Source organism: Hoplias malabaricus, chromosome 8, assembly GCF_029633855.1.
Source record: "Hoplias malabaricus isolate fHopMal1 chromosome 8, fHopMal1.hap1, whole genome shotgun sequence".
In the NCBI taxonomy this organism is placed as follows: Eukaryota; Metazoa; Chordata; class Actinopteri; order Characiformes; family Erythrinidae; genus Hoplias; species Hoplias malabaricus.
Window position 1 is genome coordinate 35566024 of NC_089807.1, and position 13631 is coordinate 35579654.

Consider the following 13631-nt stretch of genomic DNA (forward strand, 5'->3'; position numbering starts at 1 on the left):
TTGTAGAGCCACCTTTTGCTGCAATTACAGCTGCAAGTCGCTTGGGGTATGTCTCTTTCAATTTTGCACATCGAGAGACTGAAATTCTTTCCCATTCTTGCTTGCAAAACAGCTCGAGCTCAGTGATGTTGGATGGAGATCGTTTGTGAACAGCAGTCTTCAGCTCTTTCCACAGATTCTCGATTGGATTCAGGTCTGGACTTTGACTTGGCCGTTCCAACACCTGGATACGTTTATTTGTGAACCATTCCATTGTAGGTTTGGCTTTATGTTTTGGATCGTTGTCTTGTTGAAAGATAAATCTCCGTCCCAGTCTCAGGTCTCTTCCAGACTCCAACAGGTTTTCTTCCAGAATGGTCCTGTATTTGGCCCCATCCATCTTCCCTGTCCCTGCTGATGAAAACAGGCCCAAACCATGATGCTGCCACCACCATGTTTGACAGTGGGGATAGTGTGTTCAGGGTGATGAGCTGTGTTGCTTTTACACCAAACATTTGGTTTTGCATTGTGGCCAAACAGTTTTGCTTTCATCTGACCAGAGCACCTTCTTCCACATGTTTGGTGGGTCTCCCAGTGGCTTGTGGCAAACTTGAAACGAGACTTTTTATGGATATCTTTGAGAAATGGCTTTCTTCTTGCCACTCTTCCATAAAGGCCAGATTTGTGCAGTGTACGACTGATTGTTTTCCTATGGACAGACTCTCCCAACTCAGCTGTAGATCCCTGCAGTTCATCCAGAGTGTTCATGGGCCTCTTGGCTGCATCTCTGATCAGTCTTCTCCTTGTTCGAGATGAAAGTTTAGAGGGACTGCTGGGTCTTGGTAGATTTGCAGTGGTCTGATACTCCTTCCATTTCAATATGATTGCTTGCACAGTGCTCCTTGGGATGTTTAAAGCTTGGGAAATCTTTTTGTATACAAATCTGGCTTTAAACTTCTCCACAACAGTATCTCTGACCTGCCTCGTGTGATCCTTGGTCTTCATGATGCTTTCTTCTTTGAACCGAACCCTGAGACTATCACAGAGCAGGTGCAAAGACTTGATTACACACAGGTGGATTCTATTTATCATCATCAGTCATTTGGGACAACACTGGATCATTCAGAGATCCTCACTGAACTTCTAGAGTGAGTTTGCTGCACTGAAAGTGAAGGGGCCGAATAATATTGCACGCCCCACTTTTCAGTTTTTTGTTAAAAAAAAGTTTAACACATCCAATAAATTTCATTCCACTTCACGATTGTGTCACACTTGTTGTTGATTCTTCACAAAAAATTACAATTTTATATCTTTATGTTTGAAGCCTGAAATGTGGCAAAAGGTTGAAAAGTTCAAGGGGGCCGAATACTTTCTCAAGGCACTGTAGTTTCAAATTGGAACGACAAATGGACACAGCTAGAGCAATCATAAATCATGATATTAACAGTTAGCAGTCAAAAATGTTTAAATAATGTGCCTTTAATCTGTTGGTTATGTTGTTCTACTGAAACATTTGCATTCTGGCATTTTCACATTTATAATATTTTGATTCTTCCTCAACAGGTTTCATAGCAGCAGACATAAACGGTACAGGAGCCTCCACTCAGTTGTACCTGATTACAGATTACCATGAGAATGGCTCTCTGTGTGACTACCTGAAGTTCACCACTCTGGACACGCAGGCTCTGTTGAAACTGGCCTTTTCTGCAGCCTGCGGCTTGTGCCACCTCCACACTGAGATCTACGGCACACAGGGCAAACCCGCCATCGCCCACAGAGACCTAAAGAGCAAAAATATTCTCATTAAGAAGAATGGCACATGCTGTATAGCAGACCTGGGATTGGCTGTCAAGTTCAACAGGTCGGCAGCCTCTTACCATTACACCCAGACACCCGTCTGACAGTTTTCTGACACAATGTTTGCTGGGCTGGTTGTTTTTTTTTTTTGTTTGGTCTGAAATTCTGGTCAGCTCTACCCACCTAGTACCATAATTCTTTTAAACTTCTTGCCTCCATTTATTTGCCCTTCTGTTCTTCCTCAGTGACACTAATGAAGTGGACATTCCTCTGAGCAATCGGGTGGGAACCCGGCGCTACATGGCTCCAGAGGTTCTTGATGAGACCCTGAATAAGAACCACTTCCAGGCCTACATTATGGCTGATATCTACAGCTACGGCCTGGTTATATGGGAGATGGCCAGACGCTGCGTCACAGGAGGTACTGATTAAAATTGTGTTTAAAACTAAACAAATACAAAACAATTTGCTTTATAGACCGTTGCACATTGATCTATGGCTGCAAACAGAAATCAAAGCTTTCCTAATGCCTGTTGCAGAAATACAAACATGGATAATGGCTTTTAAAAGGGGATAGTTCCAGTATTTATCGATCTGTTACTGTTCTCAGGAATAGTTGAAGACTATCAGCTTCCGTATTATGAGATGGTCCCTCCAGACCCTTCATATGAAGACATGCTGCAGGTGGTGTGTGTCAAAGGCCTTCGGCCTACTGTATCCAACAGGTGGAACAGTGATGAGGTAAGTGGGAAAGACTGATCAATTCATTATTAATGATGTTATTACTGTTATTTCTGTTACTACATAATGAAACTATTCAGGAGAAGGAAACATACAGTGACATAGACTTAATCCCTTGCGTAACATAAGCATGATGTGTTGTTTTTTTCTGGGGGGGGGGGGGGGGGGTCCTGTTTTTATTTAGTCACCTTCCTTCTTCATTTGCATTTTTACATTCTTGTTTGTGTGATATGGTTACTATATTACTGTGATGAGGGGGCAGTACAGTTCTAGCCTCCATACTTAAAGCTAATTTCACACAAGAAGCAGTATGTGTGTAATAGGCTGAATGATTACTAACGTGTGACTTATATTGCTTTCTCAGTGTTTGAGGGCCATGCTGAAGCTGATGTCCGAGTGTTGGGCACACAATCCTGCATCCCGTCTCACCATCCTCCGAATCAAGAAAACTTTAGCCAAAATGGTAGAATCACAAGACATTAAAATCTGAGCTGTGACCTCATTCGGTCTGCTGCAAAGAACAGTGTGCATGGTTTGACTCTCCACTCCTTATTGTTACTGTGTCCCCTCACTTGAAGAGATGAGGACCATGAGAAACCGCTTCAGCTGATGTCCTGCATACCCCAGGGTGGCAAGGGGGTCAAAACCTGATGCTGAAATGCATTCTCAATCCAGTTTTCCACCGTCTTTGCTCTTCCTGCTCGATCTGTGGATTAGACATGGAGTCATGTATTCTGCTTTCTGTGAAAGCTGCACGATAACAGGTTTTGAAAGAAGGGGACTCAGACAGACTTAAACAGACTCGAACTGCCCAGAGGAGTCTTCCAGAAGTCTTGGGAAAAGATGGAGACCTGACCTTTCTGCCTTAGCGAAATTCACACCAAGCCAGTTGTTGTTTTTTTGTGTGTCTCTCTCTCGTGTATTCACATTTGTCTCTTTATTTTTTTGGGATAAACCTCAATTCCTGCCATATGGAAAATATTCATAACTTTATTCAAAGAGTAAATATACGGTGACTTGTATTGATAAGTAATGATAAAATATGTAAATAAATTTGTAAGTTTAGAATGTATGCAGAACTATACAGATTGAGAAAGTGTAGCAGCGGTCAAAAAGACCACAGATGGCGACAGGTAAAATGCTTCCCCCTCTGTGTGGGTTGATTTTACGGTTGTATGCAAAAGTTTGGACACTCCTGGCCAAATTTACGTTTTGTTTTCTTCTTGAGAAAATGTAACAAATCCTTGCACATTTGATATTGTATTGTTTATGCCAGGGGGGTAAACTTAGTAAACTGTAATCGCGCTTTACAATGTGTAGTTAGTAAACAAATAAACAAAACATAATTTTTATCAGGGATCCAAAACGTTTGCATACATCTGTTTGTGGATACCATCAATTCGTCAGCACTGACAAATCTGAGGTATGTCACTCTTATAAATGGGAATCGTGTCTAGAAATACTAACCTGTATTTCTTGTTTTTAGGATTTTTTTTTTATCGTAACAATTTAAAAACCTCAAATTTCTCCTAATTGGGTAACGTTTTTTTTGCAAGTGTCAATTGATTGCAATGTACCATTCCCCAACAAGCACAGAAATGTAACATAGTCCATGCAGCATTAAATTAAATGCACACCCTTTATCTAAAAACACATTAGTGAAGTAAAATCAAGATTTAATTTTACACATATTTATTATTACTTTGTGCCACTGAAAACCCCAACCTCTAGCTTCGCAAAAAAATACACCGTCTTCTCTGTTAAAGCATCTCTGAACACAGGAAGAATACATCAGTTTGGTGCCAGAGTGATTATGCTGCTTTATCAAATAATGCCAACTTTTTAAATGCAGAGGAAAAAAATAAATTGTTATAAAGAAACTCTTCAGGAAAAATAAATCTGCTCTAGAATTATAAATACAAAACACTATAAAATCTGGATCACTTTATAAAAACACACACTACCATCCAAAAGCTTGGAATCAACATTTTCAACTATGTAATGCAACTTAGTTGTGAACAAGTATAAAACTGTAGGTAATGCTCAAAAATGAACATGAATCCAGGTAATCACTGAAACCCCGTATAGCATCAAGGGTTCAACGACCCGAAAGAAAAGCCCAAAGTTGAATAAATTCCAGAACAAACTGTAGCTGTCCAATTAAAAATACGTATATCCATTTTTGTAGAATTTTAGTTTGATGCACCATTTGAACACAGCAGCCGTCATGTGGAAATGTCTAGAAGAATGAACCAATAGAAACGCTCCAAAGTTATTTTAAATAAAATGTGTTTACGTAGACTTCCATTGAAAGGTTTTTTTTTTTACTATTCTGGGAGATGCATGTTGTTGTTTTTTTTGGACAGTGATGGATAACTTACAAACATTAAAATAGAAGGATACAGATGTAATAACTTGTTCACAGAACAGATATCTAAAATGCCTTTGAGGAAGCAGTTCACAGGTAACATTTAAATCTACGTTGTAAGTCATTTTTATATAAATAGCCAACATTCTTCTCATGGAATGTGCTTCCAAACTTTGAACGGTAGTGTGGGCTCCAAATGTCTCAGACCACTTTGGAAAATGTGGGATTTTTATTACTGTTACTGTACTATTGTTTATCATTTGAACTTGAAACCTTTATATAAAGCTCTTTTTTTTACATTTTGAAAAAGAAATGTACAAAAGCAAAGTAAAACAACATCTGTCTCATTGACCGTGTTGAGAACAAAAAAAAGTTTGTGTTATTTCTTCAGTTGACCCTGGTATTCAGAGACTCTTAATTTGAAGGATCTGCTTCGCTGAGGTTGATATGGTGATAGAGTTCATAATGGAAAATGAATAAAATAGAAAAGCATTTTCACACATGGTCTCAGGCATTTGGAGCTCATTGTATGAGACAAAAATGCAACAGTGTTTATTACAATAGAAAAGATCAGAAAATAAGGAAGTAAATACATGCCTTAAGAGTCTTTTAACAATCCAACCGTTACTTTAAGAGTGATCTGTGGCCTAAAACAGAACATTTGAAAAGCAGTGAGCAGTATTTTCTATACGCACCTTTTGTGCTGTTTCTATTTACTTCATATGAGCTGACGTTCTCAACTGAAAAAAAAACCTACAGTGGCTTTACCCCCTTATTTAACCTTGTGTTTCTAAGCACGGCTGAGCTCTGAATTTGAGCTGTTAGGACATTTTTGACTATTGTCTTTTTATTTTTATTATGCTTTAACTTTATTTTCTATGACATTGTGCATCTTTGGAGCCTTCACAATTGAGATGTAGCATCTGTAAAATGATGTAGATATTTAAATGTGCTTTGCCATTGCATTACCCAGCCCTCTGTGTTTGTTACAGCCCGTCTAGGTGAGTCGTATAACATACGTAATACATAGCTACTTAAAAACACCCCCTACCCCGTGTGGAATTGTCCCCTGTTTTTTACAGCTCCTGTTTGAATGGGTGCCTTATGATTTTGCCAAGAGAATACAGATACCACATGTATAATATCTGTCCAATGTATTCAGTAAATACTTAATTTTACTACGCAAGTCTGACGAGTGTTTTTGGGTAATTTCAGAAGAGTTTGAAGTCCTGGTTGTTGTTGTTATGTCCAAATAATTGCACTGACGAAAAGTCCAGTACCTCTGGGATGGTGTGGAGTGGTGGAAAATCAGTACTGAGCTGATTAGTGTTAAAGAACACTAGGTAAAATGTGTTTTTTTTTTCCTCATGGGGCGCCCCCTAGTGTAATTAATTTGTAGAGCACTGTACTATAATCAGTGTGTGTGTGTGTTGGAGGGAAAGTGTCTGTTGTGATGAGATAGCAACATCAGAGGGTCTGTTCTCCTTATTATAGCTCAGTGGAGCATCACAATGATTGTGAATCTGTAATTTTAAGATAAAAATATTACATATTGTTCCTCTAATGGAAGAAGGTAGTGGGGCGAACACCCAGTTCATTTCAGTGACGTAGGTGTCCACAAATTTTGTTTATGTACAAGCGTGCGATTATGTACTTTTTTATTATATTTCCCCTCCTTTTGCTATTCAAGAACATTTATAAAACACACTTTATGTACACAACATATATCTCTGGAAGGAAAGGACCAGTCTCTTGTTACACATAGACACGTATGTGTGTTCAATTTTTTTTGCCATTTTAAAAAGCAATCAACTTTTATAATAAACGTAAAACATCTGGCGACTACCTACTCTCTGATCAGATAGAAATCTCTATGGTCATAAATGTGAACTCAGAGCTGCTGTGTGTCGTTCATCTTTCATCTCTTTATCCCAGTGTGTGTCTCTCTACACCTTTAGACCGGAAGGAGCAACCTCAGGTCGTCTGTAGGATCAGGAGTCCTGCGAAGGTATTATCCTGTGGGTTGCTGTTCTCCAGAGTCCCCTGCACTATCTCCAGCTGGAGCTCCTCTCCTTGCTCCAGCTGGAGAATGCAGACGCGGGTGGCAGGTCCTGTTGGTTTCCTCAGGCTTTGATGAAGGGAAGCTGCCACCTCTTCTCCTCTCTTCAGCTGTGCTAAGGAAGGTCCAGGTCCAAAGTCCAGCGTCAACACAAGCAGGTAAACCCCTGCCGTGGGGGCCTTAAATGTGCCCGTTTTGGGGGAGTACATTTGCCCGCGGTTTAGAGACACCGTCTCGAACACCACCTTCCCGGTCACGTTGACCCCATCTCTCCTGCTGGCCAGGAACATGAGGGGGCTGTCAGGAAGCTGGCTGAGCACTAGGAAGAAAAACAGAAACCTTTAGCAACATATTTTTTGAAGGAGCTCGAGTGTTTTTTTTTTTTTTCAATCTAACCTCTGTGTGTATCATATGGTCGTTTATCACAGTCACTGCACATTGAAACTGAAAGTGCGTTAAATCAAAGCCGTTATTAGAATACAGCTGATGGTTGGTAATTGAATTTGCAGCTGCTCTCCACAAGATGGCGCCGAAGTCACACTTAACTCTCCAATGGAAAAACCTATGTCCACTTTTGTCAAGGTTTAGCTGTTTTTGCTACACAAAATGTTTAAAGAAATCTTCAAAGACTAGCACTGCCAAAAGAATGGGACACTCTGGAGTAGCTGTACATGAGCTCACACAGTTCACGGTACCAGCCATGTACTGAACTGTGTAGTGGAACTTCGGTCCAGAGCTGATCATACACAATGTACCTGACTTCACCAATGTTTGTGTCTGGATGCTTTCAAAAGATTAGAGGAATACAACAGCAAAGTGGGACAAACCCGCTATTAAGACTGTTGATTTAATAAGAAGTATTGGGTGAGCAAGTGTCTGTAGACTTTGGCAGAAATATAAACTATGGGCTTGAATCTGTGGTGTTCTACCTGTAGAGGGCAGTGTTTCTAGCATTGATGCTAACATTAGTTAGCACAAATGCGTTTTAAACCGTTTTTGTGTAATGTATATTTGTATTTCACACATCAAACATTCTCCCACTCTTTTGTCTTTTTATGGTAAATGTATTAAACCTGGCAATTGTCATGATATTTTAAAAAACAACAACATAACATCACCCTCACAATTGCTAACCTTGAAATCACCATCTTTAATTGTCTAAACCTAGACTGACCAGACGTCCTCTTTTACCCGGACATGTCCTTATTTTTAGACTTAAAAAAAATGTCCGGGCGGAATTTTACAAACGTCCGGGATTTTGTTTTTCTAGAGCTTACATAGAACTTCGAGAAGCTTCGTTCACAAACTAGTCCCGCCCTCCCCTACTCCGATTGGTTCGCTTGAGTGAGAAGGGGGAGCGGTGAAGTAGCCTAAAATCTTCTGATTGGACGGTCTGACTGTAGAGCTACCGTTATTGGTCGATAACCTTCTCTGTACACATTTAATTGGTCAGTCTGCACGTCAGTAGTCCTTGTTTACGTCAGGCAAAGCTCATGTACCTACCCTTATCTCGAGCAGCTATGCCGAAACGTAAATGTAAGTTCTTGGATGAATTAAAAAAGAAATTCCCATGTTTTGTGTAGCAAATAAAGGTGTAAGGGGCCTAAGAGCGCACACAGGTTCAGCTAAGCATACAACGACAGGGAGTGGCGAGAGTTGATCACCCCACTAACCAGAACTCAAAGATTTGTGATGCTTTTGCAGCACGTTTTTATAATTATTATTAAAGAACAAATTCTTCTTGCTTACCATTTTCAAGCTACTTAGGTTTAGGTTATTTTTGTTGAATAAAATAAATAAAATGGTCATTTTTAATACTATTCAGCAGTTAAATGACAAAAGAGTGGGGGAATATTTTAATTTATAATTACATTTATATGTTACACAAAAAGGCTTCAAGATGTATATGTGCTCTTAATATTTTCCTTTGAAAACTAAACCTATACTCTTAAATATAAAAATGCTACAAGGGGTATTTTGAGCAATGCCACAGAATAACCACTTTTGTTTCCATAAAGAACCACGTTAGTTTAAGAGATGTGTGAGTGTGAGGAACTTTTAAATGTGTCAAGTGATTAATTTCTAAACGTTTATAATGTTATTAGCCAAAATGTTTTTTCATGGAAACAAAAGTGGTTTTATTCTGGCACCACTCAAAGAATCTTTTGTAGCACCTTGATTTATGAGTGCACTGTAGTGTCCCTCTTTTTACCTGCTGTTTCCAGAGATGCGTCCCTCTTGCTTCGAAGTTTAACATGCTCCCCAGAATGATCTACTCTTGCATCTGACCTCTTCTTTTGCCTGTTTCTTTTCTGTGTGGTGTCTGATCTCTTCATCAGAGCAGACAGCTTATCCAAGTCCACTGTAGCTTCAGACTCAAGCAGATCTTCTATATTAGTAAAGACACTGCCAAAAATCCTGAGATGGTCCTGAAGGTTCTTCTGCATTTCAGTCAGCTCAGCTCGCAGTTTCAACTCCAGGTCTCCGGGGGTAGCACTTTGCAAACAGCTGCAGCGCTCCTTTTCAAGCTGAAGAACCTGCACTTGAAGCTGTCCCACAGTTTTTTCCAAAGCAATGAAGTCGTCGTCTGTGTAGTCTGGCAGTTCCCCGGACAGATGGTCAAGTTTCTGATGCCCTACTCTCCTTTTGCGATCGACCGAGGACCAGTCAGTCAGTAAAGATGGTTCGTCTGCAGCAGTATCCTCAGAGTTCAGCATGGAGGCCAAGCTTTCGCTGTGTCTGACAATCTGTGCTTGCATCACCTCCATGCTCTTATTCAGTGCACGGATGGAATGGGCCTCCCTCACCTGCTCTGGCAATTTCATAAATACCAGCACCTCCTCACCAAGCAGGGTCTCCAGGACCATAGTAAGCCTTATGGCATCCTGCAAGACTGAGTTGAATTTACCAAAGAGTTGTGTTATATTATTATTCATTATTCTGTTTTGACTTTGCAGGTCTTCAATGTCCATTTGTCTTTTTGAGATTGAGGCTTGGACATCTTTCAAAATTTGCTGCAGTGTCCTGCTCTTGTCTTGCTCAAAAGCCACGGAGTTCTGCACATTCTGTAAACCTAACTTTAGATCTTCCACCGATGGGTGCCAACTGTCCACCCCAGCCCTATCCAGCACTCGCTTGTTTTCATCAGCAAGTTCCTTGACCTCAAACACGTCCTCTCTTAAGTGAGCCACACTAGTGCCGAGGGTTTTACAGTCACAGAATCTACTACCAGAGCTTATGTCCTTGTACAGTTCGTTCATGTCTTCCTCCATCTCCTCCAGGAGGTCACTGATGTTTTTGACCTTGTTGTCAGTGAAGGTATTAACCCACTCCTTGATTCCATCCACTTCCAGGAAAGCCTCGATGTATCTGTCCTCATATTTTCGGTCAGTTTCGGTTACGCGCTCCTCCAGTGACTTTAAGAGCCTCTGAAGTTGGGCAATGTTTTGAGATATCATAACTTGGTCTTCATTAATGGTGCTGAGTGTCACACTGTGGTTGACCACTTTTTCATCCAGTAGGGAGATGGCCTTCCAAACAGCCGTGTTCTCCTGTGGTTGTTCCTGACTGGGAACTGTTATTGCAGGAGTCTGAATCATCTGAAGTTCCTCTTTCAGATTCTCCTGCTCCTGCCTCACTTCTGATAGTGAAGAGTTCAGGTAGTGAAGGTTCGTCTGTGATGAGAGAATGTGATCTGATGAGCCAAATATGCATGCAATAAATGGGTAAAGAGTTGCTGCATTATGTTTAGAGAGTACTAACACCGTAGTAACATCCGTACTTGGTTAATGGCTGTCTAGATTCTAGGCAAACCCACATTGTATATGATGAATAAAGGGATGGTAACTAGATTTCTGATATCTAAGGCAATTTGCTGCTACTTGAATATCCTTCTGAATTACTATTTCTATCACTGTTACTGAATGGCTACTGTATGGCACACCCTGTGTTTCAATTCTGGTTTTAATTTGCCCTCGCCCATTTCCCCTCAGGGGAATCCATAGCAAATTCCATAGCAACGGCAGCCTAAAATCCATGCTGCTACATTTCACACGTGCCACTTGTTTTTTCTATTTAATATTAAAATTTTATAAAAAGCCAACGTGACTAAATTAACAATTTTATGACCTGCATTTGCAATCTCACATCACAACCACACCCCCCAGCATTTCCTTAATGACTTTTGCCTACTCCAGCATTCCATTAATGGAGTGTACCATTCAGTATTAATGCATCTTATAGTAACAAAGAGAATAAACCATTCTGTAATGGTAGATTTTTCACTTGCTTTCTGATATTTTTCTGTCAGTTGGAGTTTTTTCCCGTAGTTATTACCCTGAGGATTTGGCTGTGGGAGGAATGTCCAAGGGTTTTAAGGATCAGGGAACATTACGGAGTAATACAGCTTACTGGAGAAAGGTTGTAGTCTTGTATTCTTGCTCACTTATGTGTGTAAAAAATGGAAATTGTTTGTTCACAGGAAGTTAGGTGGGCTGTTTGAACTACCCCCAAAAAAACTAAATCGTCTCAATTAAATTAGTCAGTGCATTTATCCCAGTGATAATGCTTTAAATAGTTTACAATAATAAGCTAAAATGTTTAAATGGTTCCAACGTGGGCAAATACAGGCCGTTCCACCTTAAATGGGGTGACAGTTTCTTCAGTTTTCCCTCATAGGTATGAAAATGTAACTGCTTCACTTTTTAAGGTGCCATGGAATATTTGAACAACAATGTTATTTAATATGAAGCCTACATAAACTTTAGCTTTGTTATGTGTTTTATTTATAGGTGCAATGGATGTGCCTGCTGAATGTTGGATGGGGCCTAGGTTAAAGCCCTCTCCTTAAGACTGTTTGGATTTGGGTGTGTTTTCAGTGGACATTCCAGGCACGGGTTCCAAGTCGGCATGAAACGGTAGGGTTGCATCAGGAAGGGCATTTGGCGTAACACCAGTGCCAAGTCTAATGTGGGGATCACTAGCTGGGTTGTAGTGGTGTCCCCAAAGATGGATCAATAACATTTGCTTTAGTTTGACTTTTTTTAATACCATTATTGAGAGGGATGTAGTGTTTTTAAGGTGGTATCCAACTGGTAGCTTTTCTTAAGCACTGTCCCCTTAATCCTCCCCATTTAGAGTGATCAGAACCTGCCATCCCTTCTATTATTCTGGCTACACCCCTGTGTTTTACATGAATGATATTGATGTTTAATCCCACCTGTAGCATCTTCTGGTTTCGTTTGATTTTGACGTCCAGGTCAGTCTTGATGCTGGTCAGGTTGTAGACTAGTGTGGTCTGCTGCATGTGAAGTCTTTCGTCCATCTCATTGCGCATCTCACCCAGCTGTATCTGGAGCATCTCCAGCTGCTGGACGGTGCCAGTCAGTTCGTGTTCATTCTGCTGAAACTCTTCACCTCCACCACCTCCTTCTAGCTCCATATACTTCTCCTGCCTCAGCATTTCCATGTCCCTTTGCAGACCTCTCACGTCATCGGACAGACGCTCCAGGGTCCGGTTAAAGCCGTCCAGCACTGGCTGAAGATGTGACATCATCAGGTCCTTCAAGTAGTCGAGGTGCAGGAGTCCAGGGTTTGGTTGAACTTCAGCTGGAGGAGGTGCTGTATATTTCACACCAAAGGCATCTGATACAAGAAACAGACTCTTAATCTGTATCTTAGCACAGAGCATTAACATCATTTAAACTCCTAGTCTCAAGGAGGAGGTTAGACTATAAACATCATGAGTACTTAAAATCCTAACCTTCATGACCTTAAAAAATAATTGCTTGTGCTTAAGATTTAAATAAAACATGACATTAGAATAATTTTTATCATGAAACCACTTAAGAATAGATTTGGAAACCATTGTACATTGTAAAACAAATACTCAGGGATTATACTAGGGCTAGTGAACCCACATCCAGAGTGCTGGGAATCCATCCCTGGGACCTAGGGGAACCTCAGCCATCAATGGAGTCATCACTTGTGGAAAAATGGTAGAATATGTCCCTTTTCTGCACACTTCATAGGAAGCATAGCAACATCTGGACAGTTTTCCTGACTTGGCCCAGAAAAAAACCTCATGTTTTGCAGCTGGTAGATTGTCCAGACACTGAAAAAAAAACCATGGGCATGCATCCACTGTAATGTGTCCATTCTTTATAACTTCCAAACAGATTCCATTCTTTTCAAGGTCATTTCTTTCCATTTTTTTAAAGTAATCTGCAGAGATTTTCCACACCGTCCACAAAGTTCTGTTTTTGAAGTTGGCTTCATTTTCTGATCCTCACAGTCCAAGAATTCCTGAATATAATGGGGCTGAAATCTGAATTCTAGAACCCGATGCCTAGTAAATGTTCAGACACTGGAAGGAATTGACTGAAGAAAGAGTGGAGCTTGATATTCCTCTGGCTCTCAATGATTGAAACTTCAAGTTCTATTGTTATGATGGAGTTTGATGGTCTGCTAGCTCTCGCATCATTGTTAGGAGACCCATTTTCACCCACCTCCCCCTCTAACACACACACTATCTATGACCAAATTGTAGCTAATTGCTGTCGTGAATGAAAAGTAAATACATGAAAGGGTGTTCTCTGACTCTTACTGTTATGGTTAACTGTCAGTAAAGGAAACAGATTTTACAACATGGTTTGACCTAGCTTTCAAAACAGTGGATTCATTGTCATG

At 40.4% G+C, this 13631-nt stretch overlaps 2 protein-coding genes across 3 annotated transcripts in view; one reads left to right on the forward strand and one right to left on the reverse strand.

The window, feature by feature from the left end:
- The window catches only part of bmpr1aa (bone morphogenetic protein receptor, type IAa), a 38836-nt gene extending 32808 nt beyond the window's left edge, over window positions 1–6028 (forward strand). For both annotated transcript variants that reach the window (XM_066678180.1, XM_066678181.1), the window contains exons 10-13: window positions 1543–1840; window positions 2022–2197; window positions 2387–2517; window positions 2882–6028. In XM_066678180.1, the coding sequence (XP_066534277.1) occupies window positions 1543–1840; window positions 2022–2197; window positions 2387–2517; window positions 2882–3007 (731 nt within the window). In that variant the 3' untranslated portion in view covers window positions 3008–6028. The remainder of the gene's footprint in view (window positions 1–1542; window positions 1841–2021; window positions 2198–2386; window positions 2518–2881) is intronic.
- The window catches only part of mmrn2a (multimerin 2a), a 28702-nt gene continuing 21084 nt past the window's right edge, over window positions 6014–13631 (reverse strand). The window contains exons 6-8 of the mRNA XM_066678179.1: window positions 12163–12587; window positions 9157–10618; window positions 6014–7263 (exon numbers count right to left, since the gene is read on the reverse strand). Coding sequence (XP_066534276.1) covers window positions 6860–7263; window positions 9157–10618; window positions 12163–12587 — 2291 coding nt within the window. The 3' untranslated portion in view covers window positions 6014–6859. The remainder of the gene's footprint in view (window positions 7264–9156; window positions 10619–12162; window positions 12588–13631) is intronic.